The sequence below is a fragment of the Paralichthys olivaceus genome, chromosome 16, assembly GCF_024713975.1.
Source record: "Paralichthys olivaceus isolate ysfri-2021 chromosome 16, ASM2471397v2, whole genome shotgun sequence".
In the NCBI taxonomy this organism is placed as follows: domain Eukaryota; kingdom Metazoa; phylum Chordata; class Actinopteri; order Pleuronectiformes; family Paralichthyidae; genus Paralichthys; species Paralichthys olivaceus.
In genome coordinates, this window is record NC_091108.1 from 17512537 (window position 1) to 17531365 (window position 18829).

The 18829-nt window shown below is 40.8% G+C and overlaps 1 protein-coding gene across 5 annotated transcripts; it reads left to right on the forward strand.

Moving 5' to 3' along the window:
• On the forward strand, positions 1-14799 carry xirp1 (xin actin binding repeat containing 1). Of its 5 annotated transcripts, XM_020104398.2 has the most exons (9): positions 15-123; positions 632-765; positions 1044-1098; positions 1184-1528; positions 2544-2622; positions 6027-6178; positions 6388-6432; positions 7600-12066; positions 12500-14654. In XM_020104398.2, exons 1-9 carry the CDS (start codon positions 55-57, stop codon positions 12500-12502), a joined length of 5349 nt encoding a protein of 1782 aa, XP_019959957.2. In that variant the 5' UTR covers positions 15-54; the 3' UTR covers positions 12503-14654. The 5 variants fall into 5 exon arrangements, with proteins under 5 accessions (XP_069366975.1, XP_019959957.2, XP_069366974.1 ...); XM_069510874.1 differs by having other exon boundaries at positions 1-123; positions 6391-6432; positions 7600-14799; XM_069510873.1 differs by having other exon boundaries at positions 7600-14799.
• The last annotated feature ends 4030 nt before the right edge of the window (positions 14800-18829 follow it).

Sequence of the window (18829 nt, forward strand, 5' to 3'; positions counted from 1 at the left end):
ATCACAAGTTGTTAGAGGACTTTGCTCACTACAATCTGCTGTGTCTTGTGAGAAATGCCCCTAAACTCACAAGTCTGCCAGACAGACCGATATGCACAGGTGACTTATTCTGCTTCTCTTCAGGTATGGTTGAATATTTTTCTTAATGTTCTTAACAGAACACAATCAACCTATTTCCAATGATAATATTGTAACTGTGTTCATCTTGTAACTTATGGTTTTCTTCACCTGCAGAACTGTATGGAATATTAGTTCGAATTTTTTAAAATCTGTTTAAATTTAGATATTTTCTATTTAGAGGGCAGAGTATATATATTTAAAACAATATAATCATATATCTATCATACAATAGAGCAGAGTCATACTGAGGTGTCTTTTTGTATTTGCTGTCTGAGTGCAGATCTTCATAAACATTAACAGAGTCTTATGACTGTCATTGTGACACCTATTACATAAGGAAACTGAGTTAAACCTACGGGAAGTGCTGGAGTTCTCAGAAAGACAAATGAATAAAGAGTTCATGGTTTTATTTATTTTTCTGCTCTGAATATAACAATACGCTGTTATAAGATCCGGAAACACAAACACGTTTACGATTGAGTGATTGATCTCTCATCGATCCGTCTTTTAGGGACAGACTATGGAGACTTTTGGGCTGAGGAGGACCCAGTCCCTTAGGAGTCTGTCTGGGGTTCAGGAGAGCTCATGGGTCATGCCAGCTTCAAGCCGCTGGAGCAGAAAGTCTGTGTCGCAGCTGGTGCAACAGTAAGTTCTAAGCAATATATGTGCAGTGTTACTTACCTTAAGAAGCTATGCTGACTGAGTGTGCGAGGTTTTCCTGCCTCATGCTGCCTCCAGCTTCTCTGCATTGTCGTCTTCTGGAATAAGGAGTGCCTCTGTTTATAAGGGCACATAAAACAGTTGAATTCATTTTTACCTATTACAAATTACCAGCTGATCATTAAGTTAAAACCCCAAAAATCATAATAATAAATTATATTCAAAATATATATATAATTTCTATTCAATACCTTTGTTTATAGCTACCAAAGCTGCAGTGACCTCAGGAACCTTGAAAAAGCGGATCAAAAGCTTCAGGTAATGCATATTTTTTTTATATATTATTTATATATTTCTTTTCCATCATCACTAATAATATGCTAACCATTAAAATTACAACCAGGTAAAAAAACAAACACAGAACTCAGCTGCTGCCTCCCGGGTGTTAGAGAGCAGTGTGAACAATCGACGGGGGAGGACAGAGAGCAGGGAGAACGTGGCCCACTGGGGATCAGGAGGAAGCTCCAATCTGTCCAGAAGTCGCTCCATGGACTTCCTCCCTCAGAAGGAGTCATCAGGCACCAGAGCTCTGTGTGCCCTGTTTGAGTCCAAGGCCTCATTGCAGCAGAACTTCCACAGCAGCACCAGACTGGACATCAAGTCTGCTGCTGGCATTAAAACAAGGGGAGACTGCCCTCTGCAGGACCAGAGAGGTCATAACAGCCCGGTGAAGGATGCCCCTATTCAGGTGTGGAAGTAATGGCCATTGTTTCATGCATGAGAAAACGTAATGTGGGCTTTATATGCAGTATTTAACTGGACCGATTGTCCTCAGTGGTTCTTGGTGCTTTACTGTCACAGCAACTCAATGATCCACAGAAAGAGAAATGTCTTAAAGATGATGTTAACATGATCACATAACAACATGACTCAACCAGATATTTGCAAGAATTTAGAGATCAGTGTTTTGATGAAGACTCTTACCAATACTTGGCCAAGTCCAACACCAGACAGCTCAGGCCAGCTCCAACACTTTATTTAACACTTCCAGTTAACACAGTTCAGTCAGATAACTCACGTTCAACCGTTTATTGCGGTAGTAGAATATGGTTTGTATTTGGCTTCTAGGCTCCGACTCAATCGCTCCCCGATATCATTACACAGATATGATGGGAGTGACAAGCAAATACTTGTAACCCCCCGCGGAGTCTACAGGTAAATGCTGGGGTGGGGGGGGGGCTGAACCAACTGGTAGCAATACTGCAACAGCAGTGTGGGCAAAGTGGTTCTCTCTGCTTAAATAGGCTGCCTAATAAGGTGGGTGTGTATAATAGATGATGGAGAATGAGGTATGTCACATGATGTGTGTCACATGATTGGAGCAGTGCAGCTCGAGTTGGCTGCCTAACTAGCTCGCAGGGTTTGCTCCTTTTTTTCTCTTTTACCTTGATACTGTGATTTGGCACTACAACATTAAATTGAAGTTAGTCATGAAACACTTATAGCTTCAGCCCCTGAAAAAAAAAAAAGTTTTCTGAAATCTTAAACCAATCTGGCACCACATGTTTCCAAAGGAACAATTCTATTTTTAGGATTTTGATGATTAATTCCATTCTTATATCAACTCTTAATACCTAGAGCCAGAAGGTGGTTAGCCTAGCTTAGCACGAAGACCAGAGGCAGGGGAACACAGTTTATGTGACCACTTGAAACTGTAGAAAAATATATGTGAATATATATAAATATATATTGTTGATCCACAGGGAACAACCCAGACGGAAAGGGGAAAGGCCGTGAATGGACCTCAAGAGACGAAAGGCAAAATGTGGAGATACTCACACGGTGAGCAGTGGTGCTGTATTTCATGTTAACAGGCACTGAGATGTGATAGGGCAGGTGGGATCAGTGCCAGGGCTCCGTCACAGGCGTGAGGTCACTGTTGTATTTTGGGGCCATATTTCATAATAACCATTGAAAACCCGTGAAATCAAGCCATTCCAGCTATTTAATGTTGGTATTCCTGTCAGATTTTTACGGATAGGCTTAGATATGACCTATTCACATGAATCTGTTTTAGGTTCCCAAAGAGCAAGTGGTATTTGAAGTGTCACCATGTAAATCCTGACAGAGTGTGTTGTTCGGCCCTGAGATGCATCATCAATCAGCTAAATAAAGACAAGGATGTCGGAGTGTAAATACATAACTATGTGTTTGGCGCACACATGCTTAAGATAGGAGTGAGGCTCTCGCTCTGATCATGACGCAGACCTTGGCCCTCTGAGTTGTGCCACTCTGCCTCCTGGAACTGATATCACTGCAGCCTATTGATGCTTTGACCCTGTGAGACACAGGCAGGAATGTGAGTGTAATAGATTACTGACTGGATTACTGATACTGATTACTGATTGATTTTGTACTTTACAAAATGCAAATGAAAACATGACAGTGGTAAGAACAGACTTATGCCACTGATCTTTCCAAATTAGGACCTTTAGTGTGTTCCTGTTCCTATTTTATTTTTAATGTCCTCGGAGCACCCACTGACATACATATTGTCGGTCCCACCCAGTGCCCGTTATAGTGGGTGACAATGTATCTGTGGGAATGGGAGGTGGAGGGGTGCCCCAGTCTCTCAGTGACTAACAGGGGTGATTGACTCAGCCGCCAGCCCACCCTCCCAAAAATAGCCAAAGTCTTCCACTGAGGCAGCGGGCTCTGATAAAAATCAGCTGTCACTGAAGCCACAGGACTAGAAAGAGTTCAGTCACAGAAGTGACGGGCAGAGAAGAGACAGGCTGTATCACACATCGCAGAGGCCTTGAGAGTCACTCTTCCACAACACAGTGGAGATACACAGGGACAGGAGTGAGAGCGACACTGGGTTGAATTTTAGTGAGTATTACCTTCATGGAAATAGAGTAAGGCTGCTATATTACATCGTTTTGTTTTACGGTCGTGTGGTTCATCCAATATCGTTTGATTCTGTAGTAAAGCAGAATGAGTCTCGTGTATCCTCTTTACTTTTTTTACTAAAATTAAATTTCAAAAATTAATTACAAGGATAAAAGCTTTAACAATTTAAGTTTGCAACTAATAATTACTTTGATTATTGATGTGTCGTTTGGTCTCTAAAATGTCAAAGAATATTGTAAAAATAATCGGTGATATGATAACGATACATGACAAAGAGAGGGAGCGTATCCTGACATTAGGGAAAGTGGAATAATTGACTCTACTGTGTTTACTTTTAAAAATGACTGAAATTATGAATTATAAAAGAAGTTGCCTTTGATATTTGTGTTGATTGACTATAGGATTTATCATCAACCTCTTAAACGGTCTAAAATGTAACTGTTGTGACTATATTTTTGGCATCTTTGTTATATCCCTTTTTTCTATTTTCTGGAAAGTCTGACTGTAACTCACTGACCAATAAGTAGCATATAGGTTAGTAAAAAAAGGAAAAATAAATAAGGCTTTTATTGTCTGCTGGTGCGTGCTGTTTGGGGGGTCCGAGACCCTCCAGCATGAGCCACCTTTTGGCGTGCAGGTTTTCATTACAGTCTGTGAATGTGGCTACAATCTGCAACAGCTGATGGCGGCAAAGGTGGTGGCGATGAAGAACAAATACCAACTGCATTTCACCATCATTTGTACAGCTGCCAGCTCAGCCCAAAACACCCTCACATTACTGTGCCGCTAATAGCTCCTCTTCATTCATGAGAATTAACCCAGCTTAAAGAGATGTTAAAAAAGAAAAAGGAAATGTCTTTGATTCACTTCTTATGAATCAGTGTCAGCTGTTGATACTGATGATATGATGAATGGATGATAAGTGATGAAGTTGACCCCTCAGTTCAGTGGGCGAGGAGTGCGTGGCACTCTGGGGCCTCATTCTGTCTGCTCGCCCATCTATACAAAATGCTTTAAGTCCGCACTCGTGAGAGGCGCCGGCTTGTTGGTCCATCCTTTTGTCCTATGAGGGCTTAGTGTGTGAAAAGGAGAGGTGTGCTCAAATCTGGACATTAGTTACAGCTGGATGGGCTGTGCAACACACTGAGCTGTTGACCTCTCGCCATATTGTTCACTGTGCTGTTGTTCAAATAGTTTCTGCATTTATCATATCTGCTCTTGACCAATAAGATTCCAAATGTTTTTGGCAGCTTTAGGACATTTGCCTTTAGTTGCTGACAGTGTTATAGTAGCAACATTCAGCAGCAGGTTAAAGCTGAGATTGTTTCCATGTTTTTCATGGGGTCAGGCAGTCACATTCCTTTGGTCAGGGGTTGATGGTTTGAAGGCAGAGAGCTCACATAAACAATGTGCAAACAATCTGTTTCACTCCAGCTGAGCTAGCAGTTGCTGTTTTTTTTTCCACTGTCTTCGTGGGTATCATGGTCCATGGCATGCGGTCTGATGGGTGTCACAGGCAGCAGGCAGCAGGCAGCAGGCAGACTGTGTGGTTCTATCTGTCTTGTCAGCCTCCAAAGCTTTATAAACTGACTTGTTTGTTACATTGTTTTTTCTTTAGCACAATAAATCATAATATGCGCCGACCTACTCAAAGCCACTGTGAGGATGCCATTCTGTCGGCCTTGCGGCAGAGGAAATAGTTTCCACAAGTTAACAGTGATAAGAAAGCATCCAATGTCGCTATAAATACACACACTATGAACATCACTATAAATACACACACACACACACACACACACAGTGTTATCATTAAACTTGTTGCTGGCACTAGACTCTGCTTTGATTATTTTTGGATACAGAACGCATCCTACTTTTACAAGTGTAATGAATCTATACATAAGCAAAAGTGATACAAAACATTTTTATTACAGTAATTGTAGGAGTGGGTATTTAAGCAATATCATTGACTATAACAAAATAATATATATTATATAGATTATTGCTATAATCAATAGCAATATAACAAAAGTCCAATATATTGATATATTGCTTATCTATTGTGTAAGTACAGTGAGGAGGTATAACACATAATTGATTGTCTTCAGATTTGTAAAATGTTTTTGTCATTCTCTGCTCATAAAGATGAATTTAAAATCACAACCTTCACTCAGGAGCAAAAATCAGTCTTTAAACTTAACAGAAGTAATAATGTGACAATTATCGTGATGATGATCAATATCAACTGATTTGAATATATATATTATTCACTAATAAATTATTTGCAATCTCTCTATATATGTTTTATTGGATTGATTTTTTCTTGTCTAATACAGGTGATAAAATTCGTCTGGAGCCAACTAAAGAGGTCTCCCCAACAAGACCAACCAGAGACAGGATATCTACTCCCTCCTCAGTGAGAGAGAGATCCGCTCTTTACTTGTCAAGAGCAGCAGCCATCGACTCCACAGGAGGCCCAACGCAGCCAGTAAGTTCCTAACATTCCTCTCATTCCTTTCCACACACCAAGGTCAAGGGCGTCAGCAGGGAATGACCACTATGCTCTGTCACAATACAGGAGCCACTCAACATTTTACACTTAATCTACTGCATTCTTTAAATATATAGCACATGTGCAGAGCTGTGCTGATGTATACTCATTATATTATTTAATGACTGTATGTTTCATTTGTTCAGCAGGAATTCATTGGTGCTTCAGCAACAAGGTCTAAAAGCAGTAAGGTACTGTTTCAATTTCATCCCTTAAAAAAAGTGTGGTGGCTGTTAAATAATGTGTGCTGTGGTAGTTCACTATTTTACTTTGCTTGCATGATCAAAAAAACTTAACAGTTGACCTTGTGATCAAGAATCAACAAAGCAATGACATAAATATGTATTATTAGTCACATACATAGACTACACAGTATTCTTCTACCACATTAAAATGAATTGTTACTTATCTCACATTAACCTCTAAATATACAAACAACTTTCTTTAAAACAATAGGCACAGGTGTTGTAAACTTCACAGGATTAGTGGCCCAATGATTGTTACACAATTTTCAGCAGATTACTCAAAGCACACAGGGCAGATTATTTTTTAAAAGCTGAACGCTAAATTTCAATTGGCAATAACTAAAGATTAGTATGACTGACTGACAAATAATTCCCTTAAATTTCAAATACTATGCACAGTCAGTAGGTAAGAGTATTAGGATAGTGATGCATGCCGCACTGGCTCTGTGGTCCACTACACTGGATTTGAAATTAAAGGATTATTAGTGCTGATTTTCACTTGACAAGATGCTATAATCCATATCAAGCACTGATCACTAGATTTAAGTGAAAGTGATAAGTTACTTAAGAACATATTTCCCTCAGGTTGTTTTACAGAAGAAATGAGAGAGGAGTATTCTCTAGTTTCTCTGGATCTAACACAGTTTGTTAACATAATTTATGAACAATGTGATAATACCTCAGTGTCATGTTTTCTGCCCCGAAGTGGCCCAAAAATAAGCAATTTTTAAAATATGACTTCACCCTGAAAATCAGATCAAAACCTTTTAACCTGTCAAACGATTACAAAGTGTATATATCCATGTGTTCCTGTGGAGATAAAAAGAAGATAAGCTATTAGAGTAACTTGACACACTCACGCTATAGGGCATGTGTGCGGGTAATGTGTGCCTACTAACAGCTATGAAGTGTTTCGTTAATCCTGGTGTGACATGATGGCATGGTGGTGACAGGATGGTTTGCAGTGAAAAACAGCAAGTCAGCACAGAGAAAGGTAAAGTATGCTTCACTTGTCAAATGCATGCCATTCTATTATTTGCATGTAACATCACTAATACTTTTTCTGATAACTAAATCCTAACACTATTACTCCCATCTGTTTTTCATTTCAAGATGGCTGACGCAGCCAGGAAAGTCACAGTTTCACAATCTTCTCTTGATGAAGAGGACCTCCCTCTCCCTCCACCTCCTCCTGTACCACCTAGACCCCTGGACTATGAAGGGCCTCCAACATGTGGTACCCTCCCTATCCTTCCACCTAAAGAAACCTTCTCCACGTTCTATCATCAACGGCAAAAGAGTGAACTGAAGAGACTCTTTAAACACATCCACCCTGATCTACGGGCAAGTCTTGATGATGCAGTGGATGATGAAATAATGAAGGCAGTGCAGTCAGAAAACACTGATGCAGCAGATGCAGCTTATCAGTGTGAAGTGCAGTCCATGAGGTGGATTTTTGAGAACTGGAATCTGGCCAACATTGGGGACCCTCATGCAACCAAGAAGATGTTGGATGATGAGGAGTTAAAAGGTGGAGATGTCAGAGGCACATCTTCTATGTTTGAGCATATTGACAGCACCCAACAAATGTCTGCTAAAAGACAGACCTCTGTCAGAGGTGATGTGAGAACATCAACATGGCTGTTTGAGACCCAGCCCTTAGATTCTCTTAATAAATCAAAAAGAGAAGAAGGTGAGCTGGTTGAGGCAGTGCTGAAAGAACCCATCAAGCCAGGAGACGTAACCGGGACTCGGCTGCTTTTTGAGTCAAAATCACTGAGTGACTTGGGACGCTGTAACTCCATAGAAGATTATAGCTTCCTGAAACTGAAATCAGAGCTCCAGGAGCAGAAAGGAGACGTCCAGAAGACTGTGAAACTCTTCCAGGCAGAACCTTGCTGTGCCATCAGAGACAACAGTGGCAATATGCACGAAATTAAATCCATCTGCAGGGAAGAGATCAACAGCAACAACATCAGCACTGCCCGTTGGCTTTTTGAAACCCAGCCTTTGGACCTGATTAATAAGGGAACTGATGGAGTGAAAATCATTCGAGGTATATCAATGGAAGAGGGGCATAGAGGTGGAGTTGACCAAAAGAGGTGGATGTTTGAAACTCAGCCGTTCGGCACAATACAAGAGGTTGTGGGTGTGGACAAGTTTGAAGGAACAGTGGCTGAATGCAGTGGAGAGGCTGATGTTGTCAACAAGAGGAAGTATTTTGAAACACAGCCTTTGGCGTCACTGAGAGGAGATTCAGCAGAAAAATCTTTGGAAAAGGAAGAAATAATTGGAGGGGACATCAAAACTTCTTTGTGGTTGTTTGAAACTCAACCCATGGAGACTCTTAGTGATACCTATGAAGTTGGACGTCTGAAGAAAATTACCCTTTCAGCTGATGAACAAGGAGAAGTAAAAGGTCGAAAAAGAATGTTTGAGAGCTGCAGTACCGAAAAGAACACCTCATTCAAAAAACAAGAGATTGAAAAGGGTGACGTCAAGGGATTCAAACATCTTTTTGAAACAATCCCTCTGAGCAAAATTGCTCATTCTGATGAAGAGATTATTGAGAAGGAAAATGCCACTACAGCAGGACACATGAAAGGTATCGGAGCAATGTTTGAGACACCTCATTTATACGCAATAAAGGACAGCTCTGGAAACCTCCACAAGGTCACAACAGTCAGCCGAGAAGAATTAATCAAAGGCAAGGTTAACAACTACAAGTGGATGTTTGAGACAAAGCCATTAGACGAGCTTGCAGAAGGAAAAGGAAATGTCGAGGTTATCAAAGGCATCACCAGACAAGAGGATACGAAGGGTGATGTCAAGATGGCAAAGTGGCTTTTTGAAACCCAGACAATAGATGGGATCCATTCTAAGTTCAACCAGACAGAGCAAAATGCCTCTGTTGAACAGGAGTCTCATAAAGGTGATGTCAAGGCTTGTAAATGGTTATTTGAAACACAATCAACGGGCATTTTGCCTAACAAATCAGATAAAGTCAAAGATAAAGAAGCCACCGACAACACCAATGTCAAGTCCATCACTTGGCTTTTTGAATCACAACCTCTTGACAGCATCAAAGATGGGGAGGAGTACAATTTGAATCTCTGCAGCACCGTGCAGGACTCTGTTAAATCAGAGGTTGGTGTTCAAACAGTCAAATATCTTTTTGAAACAGAAACCTTAGACAGAATTAGACAGGATACAAATTCAGACAAAGACATGAGATGTGTCAGCCACGTCGACTTCCAGTCAGGAGATGTCTCACGAGTCAAAGAACTTTTTGAATCCCAGTCACTTGATGAAATAGGATTAGAAATGGAGACAATGTGTGATGAACAGAACCAAGGTGAACCCATTGAAAGAGGTTCAGCACATAAGTTAACTTGGATGTTTGAGAACCGTCCCATGAACCTCATTAATAAGGACAACGTTGATGCAAACATTCAGACAGTGAGTGGAGCTGTGAGTGGGGATGTCCAGAACAAAAAGTTTATATTTGAAACCTCCTCACTGGACAAAATCCACAATGAACCCCTTGAGCAGAAATTGGTTGCTGCAGAAGAGCCTGCGAGCAATGTGGATGTGAAATCAAGCACCATGATGTTTGAGTCCCTGCCGCTATATGCCATCAGAGACAAAGAGGGACAATTCCATGAGGTCACAACTGTGAAAAAAGAGGAGGTGATGAGTGCTGACGTAAGAGGAGCAAGGTGGATGTTTGAAACAAAACCACTTGATGCCATCAAGGCAGAAAATGAAGTTTATGTGATCCGAGCCGTCACCCAAGAAGATGTCAAGAAAGGCGATGTCAAATCAGCCAGATGGAAGTTTGAGACGCAACCTTTGGACTCTCTCACCAGCCACGAGGAGTCTTCTGTTAGGGTCACTGAAGACTTTGGAAGCAGTAACGTGCAGCTCAATAAAGAGTTATTTGAATCGGAACAGTCATCCAACAAGTTTGTGCGAATGGTTAGTGTCACTGATGTCCAACACGGTGATGTCAGGACCTCCACCTGGCTCTTTGAGAATCAATCGATTGACAGTCTGAAAGGTGAACATCAGGAGCAAGGTCCAGTAAAAACAGTCCACAGAGAAGACAGCCAGAAAGGAGATGTGAAACGCTGCACTTGGCTGTTTGAATCCCAGCCTCTAGACAAAATAAAAGAGCCAGAGGATACCTCAGAGCAAGGTGGCAAGGAGGAGATACCAAGAGCTGATGTGGAGTGCACTACCTGGCTCTTTGAGACAACTCCATTGGACAAAATCACTGCCAACAGTGTTGCTGACACCCTATCATATCTCTACCAAATGTCCCATGTTCACTCAAGTGGCATCATAATTGAAGCAAATGAGAGTAGAAGTGTTAACATGGCTAAATATCTGGTTGAAAGCAATGAAGGTGTGCAAATACAGAAAGAAGAGGTTATCAGGGGTAACATCAGGAACATCATGTTCCAACTGTTAATTAAACCAACTCTCAAGCCCCAAGTTACTCTTCTGAGAGAGGTGGAGAAGGGTAAAGTGAACACCACTGTAGTAGAACTTCCAGTCTACCAGTCAGCCACAAAAATCAAGCTTGAGAGGGATCAACGGATACAAAATATTGTCCAGATGATTGAGGAAGTGTTTGATCAAGATAAGGTTTTGAAAAAAGGAGTCATAATGCAAGAGACTGCAGAAGGACAAGCAGAGATGACAGTTTACTCACTCATCTGCAATTATGAAACCAAAGCCAAGAGTTATGCCACAGAGAGAGGAGATGTGAAGTCTACAATTGGAAATCTGTTGTCTACTGCCAATAGTCAGAGGACTGCAGTGTCGTGCAGAGTCGATGAAACTGAAAAGGGAAACGTGAACTTGTACAAAAGCTGCATTGAGAAAGGAGATCTGCACTACCTGAAAAGTCTTCATACTGAGTTGTCTGGAGATGAAGTTGATTGTAGCCTTCCTGCTAAAGAACAGATAGAAATAGTTCAGGGGGATGTGAAAGAAGCAAAGAGGAATCTCTGCCAGCAGAAAGATCAGGTGGAGCGAACCATTTCCGATGTTTTGCCAGGAGATGTAGAGAATACCAAAAAAGTGTTTTCATCAGAGTCTACTGTCAGTGTTGAGAACTGTGTTCCAAAGGAAGAAATAGTTCCTGGAGATGTCTCATCAGCAAAGCAACAACTTGCAGTAAAGCAACCTGTCACGGTAGAAAAAGAGGAAGTAGTTGCTGGGGACGTTAAGGCAACAATGCAGTCATTAGAACGTGCAAAGCAACAGAGCATGAATGTGGAGCGGGAGATCATTAAACCTGGAACTATCTATGACATGGATTTATCAGCCCAAGGTCCTGAAATAGAAGGGAGCACATCACAAAAAGAGGTCATTCTATCCGGAGATGTGAAAGCGGCTAAAAGGTCCCTTGAAATGGCTAAGCAGCAAAGCATGCATCTGGAGCGTGAAGTCATTGTTCCTGGAAATATTTACAACCTTAATGTCTCAGCACAAGATGAAAGCTCATCAGCAGTGAAGCAATCTACAAGCTCATCCTCCTCCAGATGCCAGCAAATCAGGACTTATCCAAAGGTCAGTGATGCAGTGAAAGATCAAGAAAGCCATATTTCCTTTGAGGCTTGTCAACAAAGAGCAGTTATAGTCAGTAGTTGTGCATTAGACTCACTGCCACCTTTTGTAAGTTATGAATGCAATGGCCAGACAACAGAAGAAGAGAGAGAAGAAGTAATCAGAGGAGATGTGAAGGCAGCCATTAGGTCGCTGCAGACTGCAGTGACAGAGCAGAAGCTCCTAGATAAAGAAGATATTGTAAGAGGTAATGTTCAATTGGCTCTGCAGTCTCTTGAGAAATCTAGTGTAAATGTATCCAAAGGAGACTATAAGGCTGCAATGATATACAGGAACTCGGGTAGGGTTTGTTCAGGGAGGAGCAAAGCTGTTCAAGAGCAGTGTGTTGTGGTGTCTATGCCTCCATCTGACACAAAATTGTCTCCTTCAATTTCAGTAACCTGTGAAGGACAACCATCCATTACAACACAGAATCCAACACCCAACCCTGTTGCAAATGGAAGGTCAAAATCACCCAGGTCTGAAAGTTTAACTCCACCACCACTCCCTCAAAAGATTAGTGAGAAACTACAAGAGCAGAAGCCATCCTTACCACCAAAGCCGCTATGGATGAAATCAGTAACCGTGGAGGAACCAAATATTCCACTTCCCTCTGCTCACGAATTTGATTGCCTGATCAAAGACAGTGGAAAATGTGCAATGATTCCTCCAAACCAAAGCAACCAGTTTCCAATGCCCTTTACAGATAAACTACAAGAAAACAAAATCAACATGGAAACCTTAAAGGAAACTCACCACCAAAAATGGGTGATGATGAAAGATTCAAATCAAGCAAATGAATGTCAATCAATAGAGTCAAAGACTAAGGAATCCAAGAATAAAAAGAAACCAACACCACATACAGAGGGAAAATCAGACTGCCAAGTAAAACACAGCACTGTGGAAATGGAGAGAAATGTTATACATAAAATTAATGCAGCTGAGGAGATTCAGATGTGTATGAAGAATTATGCAGAAGAAGGTAAACATGAAATGAGCATGAGCTTGCAGACTGCGCTGCAGAACTTTGAACAAAAGGAGCGTGAGGCTCTGGACAGACAAGTCCCACAGTTATCCAAAAGGGTAAAAGTAACAAACGATAGTGACAGTAACTATGTCAACAAAATCACAACTCACCAACACAAATCAAGTTCCAAAGATCCAAAAAAACAACACAGCAAGACTGAGGGGCCAATGTCAGAGACCGTGAGTCTGGTTGACACATGTCATTTACAGCAGAACCACCTCAATGAAAAGCATCAAAAGCTTGAGGATAAAGTTGTTCTTAGAGAAAAGAAAGTGAAAGAGACAGAGGATGAACGGCGACAAAGGCTTTCTGTCCACAAGGAGGAGATCATGAAGGGAAATGTGATGGCAGCCATGGAAATTTTTGAAAATTTGAGAAAACGAGAGGAACTCAAAGGAATCCTGTTTCAGGTTCAAGAGATAGAGGATGACACCAGCAGTGTTGACAATAGATCCTTAAAGAAATTATACAATAATGTCCCTGATTGGATGGATACACCAAGCACAAATGCAAAGCAAAGTAAAAGAGAGGAAGAGAAAGTTGAAGTAGAAATGCAGGAAGATGATTTGGAAAGCATCTCTTCAGTCGAGACTGCGTTTGAAGACCTGGAAAAGGCAAGTAAAGAAATAACAAATCTGAAGCAAGAGACTTTAGCAAAACTTATTGAGATTGAAGAGACAATTAAAAAGGCTTTGTACTCTGTTTCCAATCTGAAGTCTGAGGCTGACATCGTAGGATTGTCAGGACTATTTGACGAATCTCTAAACTCTGAGCAAAACCATCAACCTGCCAACAACATTAGAAAAATAAGTATTGTGTCAAGCAAGTCCAAATCAGGCCAAAGCAAAGAGACAACTGACGTTAATCTGCGAACGGTTTCGGATTCAAGTCCTTCCAAGCAAGAAGTGCCCAGACAAGTGCACAATAAGCCACTCATCAGACAGTCCTCTTCCCAGTCCTCCCCATCATTTATCTCCATTCACTCAGCTGCCAGAAAGCCTGCCGAACAACCAAAGCTGCCCCTTTCGACATTTAAACCAAAAACAGATGGCAGTCACAGTCCTGCACAACGCAAAGTCAGTGTGCTTGAGGTGAAAACTGTTCCAGAGCAACCTGCAGGAGTAGTTGGCACAAAGACAGTTAGTGAAACATACGAAGAGTCTGATGGATTTGGCAACATATTTGTTTCCTCCACGACTTCCACAGTTGTCACCAAACAATCTGATGCTAAATCATCTGCTCTGTTTGAAGTTGGTGGGAGTCCAACCAGATATGAAGTCATGACATCCCCATTAATGCGAAGATCTGGTCGCCCTTTTGAAAACAAAGTGTTGAGCAACCCCAAGGAGGAGGGGACAGTGTTTGTCACATTCAGCCAACCAAAAGAAAAGCACTAAAAAAGCCACTTATCAGACAGTATTTCCCAGTCCTTTTTTTAGGAATGCAGTTGTGTGTTTATCAAATTATGATAATTAAAAGATTTTGTTAGTCATAATGTTGATGATCTAAAATAACAAAAAATGTGTACTTTTTATTGAAAAAAATGTGTCAAATAGATTTTATACTGTAACCATTTGATAAAGTATTAAGTTCTTTTTATCAAAGCTTAGCATAAAGTTAATATTGTATGTTCTGTTGTGTAAATTGAGAAATAAAAACGTATGAATATATATTTTACTGGTGCCCCTTTATTACACCTCAAGGTTTTTTGTCTTTTACTGTTAAATGTATATGCCAGACCACTTGTCAGAGAGGCGTTGCCAGGCAACAAGTTATTTATTTTCCAAAATGGTGAACCTTTTCTTTAAGTTGTCTGAAGAAATATTCTCAAAATGTGAACAGAAATATCTTCAGTCCAATGATAAAGCTGTTACTGTGTGTTTCTATCATCCCTCTTTTGCATTATCAATTTGCATCATGTCTTCAATCTAAATTAACACATCAGTGTCATCACTATAAATGTAATTTTGGCACGTTCAGTACAGTTATGGATTGAGGACATGATCAATTCAAAAGTCTTCTCTTTTTATTGACGTAAATATCATTCACATTTGAATTAACATCATATGAAGACAACCAAATAGCTCCAATAGCCCTTTAGCCTAAGCCTCATAATTGCTTTCTTTACTTAGTATTCAATATTGGTATATATTTAGAGCTGCAAACCAGTACCTCCATCATAAATGTTTGATTTAACTGTCTGGTGACCAAAATGTCATTACATCTGCCAGCCATTAATAATCTTTTATTGTCAATAGTAAGGATCCTCTCAATAATGTATATGTCTCATAAGTCCCTTTTCAAGCATTTACAACATAAATATAGTTAAACATTATATTGTGAATAGCTTGTACAAGTATTTATTCTTGGAAAATAAAGGAACGACTGAAAATCATAACAAATCATGCCAATGTAGAAAGTGGAGAAATGAAAATGAAAAACATGGCAGAAAGGTCTTGTAATGACAAACGTGAATTTGTTTTCAATGTCATAGTTCCTGTCACCTGCCAAGGAAATGTGCTCTGCCTGTTTGACACCCGTCTATCCAATGGAAAAAATGGTGGCCAATAAACTTATCCTGCACAACATGTGTTTCTGCTGTAAACACTGTCAGAAGAAACTCAGGTGAGGTTTATTTACAGTATGATGGAATCCACTATACTCATCCTAATCAGCACTCTAGTTTTAAACACAAGTAAAGTTTGTATGCTATATTGGCAATTAAGGTATATGAGGTACGTTGTAATTGACGATTTTGTAAATTAATACAATTACGAATCTGATCTACTGTGGTTAACAAATCATATGAAAAAAAATCAACAGTATCTCATTTAAAATTTAGTTTGATATCACAATTGCTTTGTTCTATTTCAGCATCCACAACTATTCATCTCTTTGTGGCGAGTTCTACTGCATTACTCACTTTCGACAGCTTTTTAAAAGAAAAGGAAATTATGATGAGGGATTTGGTCACAAACAACATAAAGACCGCTGGATTCAGAAAAATAAAGGAATAGATGAGCCCGACAACTTGTCCTCTCCCAAAACTACAAAACCCAATGCAAACACTCCTAATGGCTCCAGGGATTTCTCCACCAGTGTGTTTGTTCCAAAGTCCTCTGTGAGAGAGCCAGGGTTTAACAATGATGCTGATGTTAAGGGCAAACTAAAAATGAGTTGGCCACCTGAGAAGAAGAATAAAGACATGGATACTTCACAGAGAACATATACACCAACTTTGAAGAATAAGGTACTTGACATTGGTGCAGCAGCTACTTGTGGTGTAAGCTTTACAGAGAATAATAAATGTGAGAAGATCCAATCAAAGATCAACCACCGAGGAGAAATGAAAGAGAAGAGGGTTGAGCAACAATCAAAGAAGGCAGGAGTTAACTCAGCTGAATTACCTCCAGAGACACCAAACCCCTGTAGTGAGCCAACCAAAGCTAGAAGCATCCAGCAGGAATGCAGCCCTCGAACAGCACCAAGCTTAACTTCACCCTCCATAGCAAAGGGTTTTACTGCAGCAAATCGTAAAACACAGCAGACAAACACGGTACCCACCTCAAAAACAAACCATAATCCAACAGTTAAGTGTCTGGACAAGAGCAGGAAGTTTGTACGATTTTCTCATCATGTTGACGTGGCTCACCAGGAGGACGTCTCAGATCAGCCTGAGCAGAATCAAGAAAATAAATCCCGAGATGATAAAGATGAAAAAAACAACTTTGATTGTTTGACATATGGGATGAATCAAAAACAGAGCGAAAGTGAGGCGAGCCTTGAAATCCCTGATGATAAATATCAAAAAGAAACAAGCAGTACGTCGGGCCAGGAGCCTCATGTTAAAGAGGAGAGCATTCAAGAGAGTTCCCAAGATGATATTACAATACTGGATGGAGATGTTGAGAACAAATTGCATGACAGTCTTGTGAAAAATTTTAAATCAATTCAAGATGTTATGACACATCAAAAGCCATCTGATCAACTGGATGTTGCTCCAATGGGCACAGTTAATCCATGGGAATCACAAGAAGCAAATGCTGCGTACAGTTCTGCAGGAGAGAAAAACCAAGATGAGGTGATTGAAAATCCGTATGAAAAGATTGACTCAGCCAATGATCAAGAAAATTATAATATTCAGAAGAAGCCTGTTGCCAGAGCAGATTCTCTGAAGGGTTCTGCAAAACCTGCTGATAAGACAAAGGGCAAACTGGGCTCCTGGTCCAAAGGAAAGAGTCCTTTGTCTAAGCTCTTCTCGCCAGGTGGGAGTGACAGAGCAAACAAAGTTGAACAGAAAGATGCCAAGAGACCAGACGCCAAACCGAGCGGTGGAGTTTTTGGTAGACTGTTTCAGTCATCCTCAGAGAAGCCTGAGGATATCACAAAATCAGCTGCAGCAGATGAAAGGCAAAACAAAACACAAGCTGACAACAAAAAGACAGAGGAGGTCAAGGAAGCCATCATAGAAGAAATGCAGATGGAAGATGACTTGCAAGTCCCACCTTTGGAACAAAAGGATCTGAAGTCAAATGCTGCTGAGCCCAACACACTAGATAGTGACAAGGATGATGATAGAAGCAAATCTACAGAGCCATCCAACCAGCACACAACATCAACAGGTGAAACAGGTGATCATCATACCTCTTCAAACAATCAAGATTCTGATTTACATAGAAGTGAGACTAAAGGTCTGCAGGTTACTGAACCTGGAATAACTGAGTCTGAAGATCTTCCTGCAGGAGTCCCGTCAGTCAACCAATCATCTGAGGAGTCACACAGTCAGATTACAGCAGAGAAAAGAGGTGAAGAAGTTTTGAGTGACATGTTTGATAGTGATATTTTCAGAGACAGTGTCACACCTGTCCCTGTCCCCCCAGTGGTAACTCAGACAAACACTGACGGCTGCGTTCAAAGTCCAAATGACTTGTACGACACACCAGATGATGAATCAAGAAAACTTGCGTGTGGAGCATTTTCTGATCACAACCACGAACCTCCTCGAGATTTCTCCCAACTTTTTGTCTCATCTGAATATCAGGGGTCTTTAGAGAACGCTCCTGGTGATGTGTTTTCATCTTCTGTGAGCGACACTCCTTTGTCAACAGGTGCTTCTTCTGAAAGTTTGACCCTGCTTGACTCTCAGCCATTATCAACTGAGAATGAAAAGATTCTCACCTCGGCAAATGAGCCGATTGTCCCCAACGCAGCACCTCTAAACCAAGATGAGAGTCAAACTTCAGATCCTTTCATCACAGACAACCAGACAAGGGAGCAGGGCGCTGATCTTGACATATTCAGCCTTAATGATGTTCTGTTCAATCAGCTGCCTGCCGTTAATGTGTCTAATGCTTCCACAACCCAACCATCCACCTTGTCCGATGATATCTTTGGATTGACTGACACCTCAAACAGTACAGATGTGTTTGCAGCGCTACAGAGCAGTTCAGCCACCTCTAATTCATTACATGATATATTTGGTTCAGATGTGTTTTCCACTGGTGCTCCTTCAGCTCAGGTTGATCTATTTGGTGATGACATGTTTGCATCAGGACCAGGGCTGATGCCATTTTCTGAGACAAGTGATGCAGCTTCATTTATGGACAGTCCTTTGGTGTCAGAAAGCAAAAACACAGAGGAAGCGACAGGAAACACAGTCACAAACAGCAGCTGGATGGATGATCTGCTTGGGTGACAGCA

Excerpts from the sequence above, each read along its gene's own strand:
- xirp1 (XM_069510873.1), top strand. The coding sequence starts at position 55 with ATGCCCCTAAACTCACAAGTCTGCCAGACAGACCGATATGCACAGGTG. Across the intron at positions 2,623-6,026 it reads AATGTGGAGATACTCACACG|GTGATAAAATTCGTCTGGAG; the intron begins GTGAGCAGTGGT and ends TGTCTAATACAG. Across the intron at positions 6,433-7,599 it reads CAAGGTCTAAAAGCAGTAAG|ATGGCTGACGCAGCCAGGAA; the intron begins GTACTGTTTCAA and ends TTTCATTTCAAG.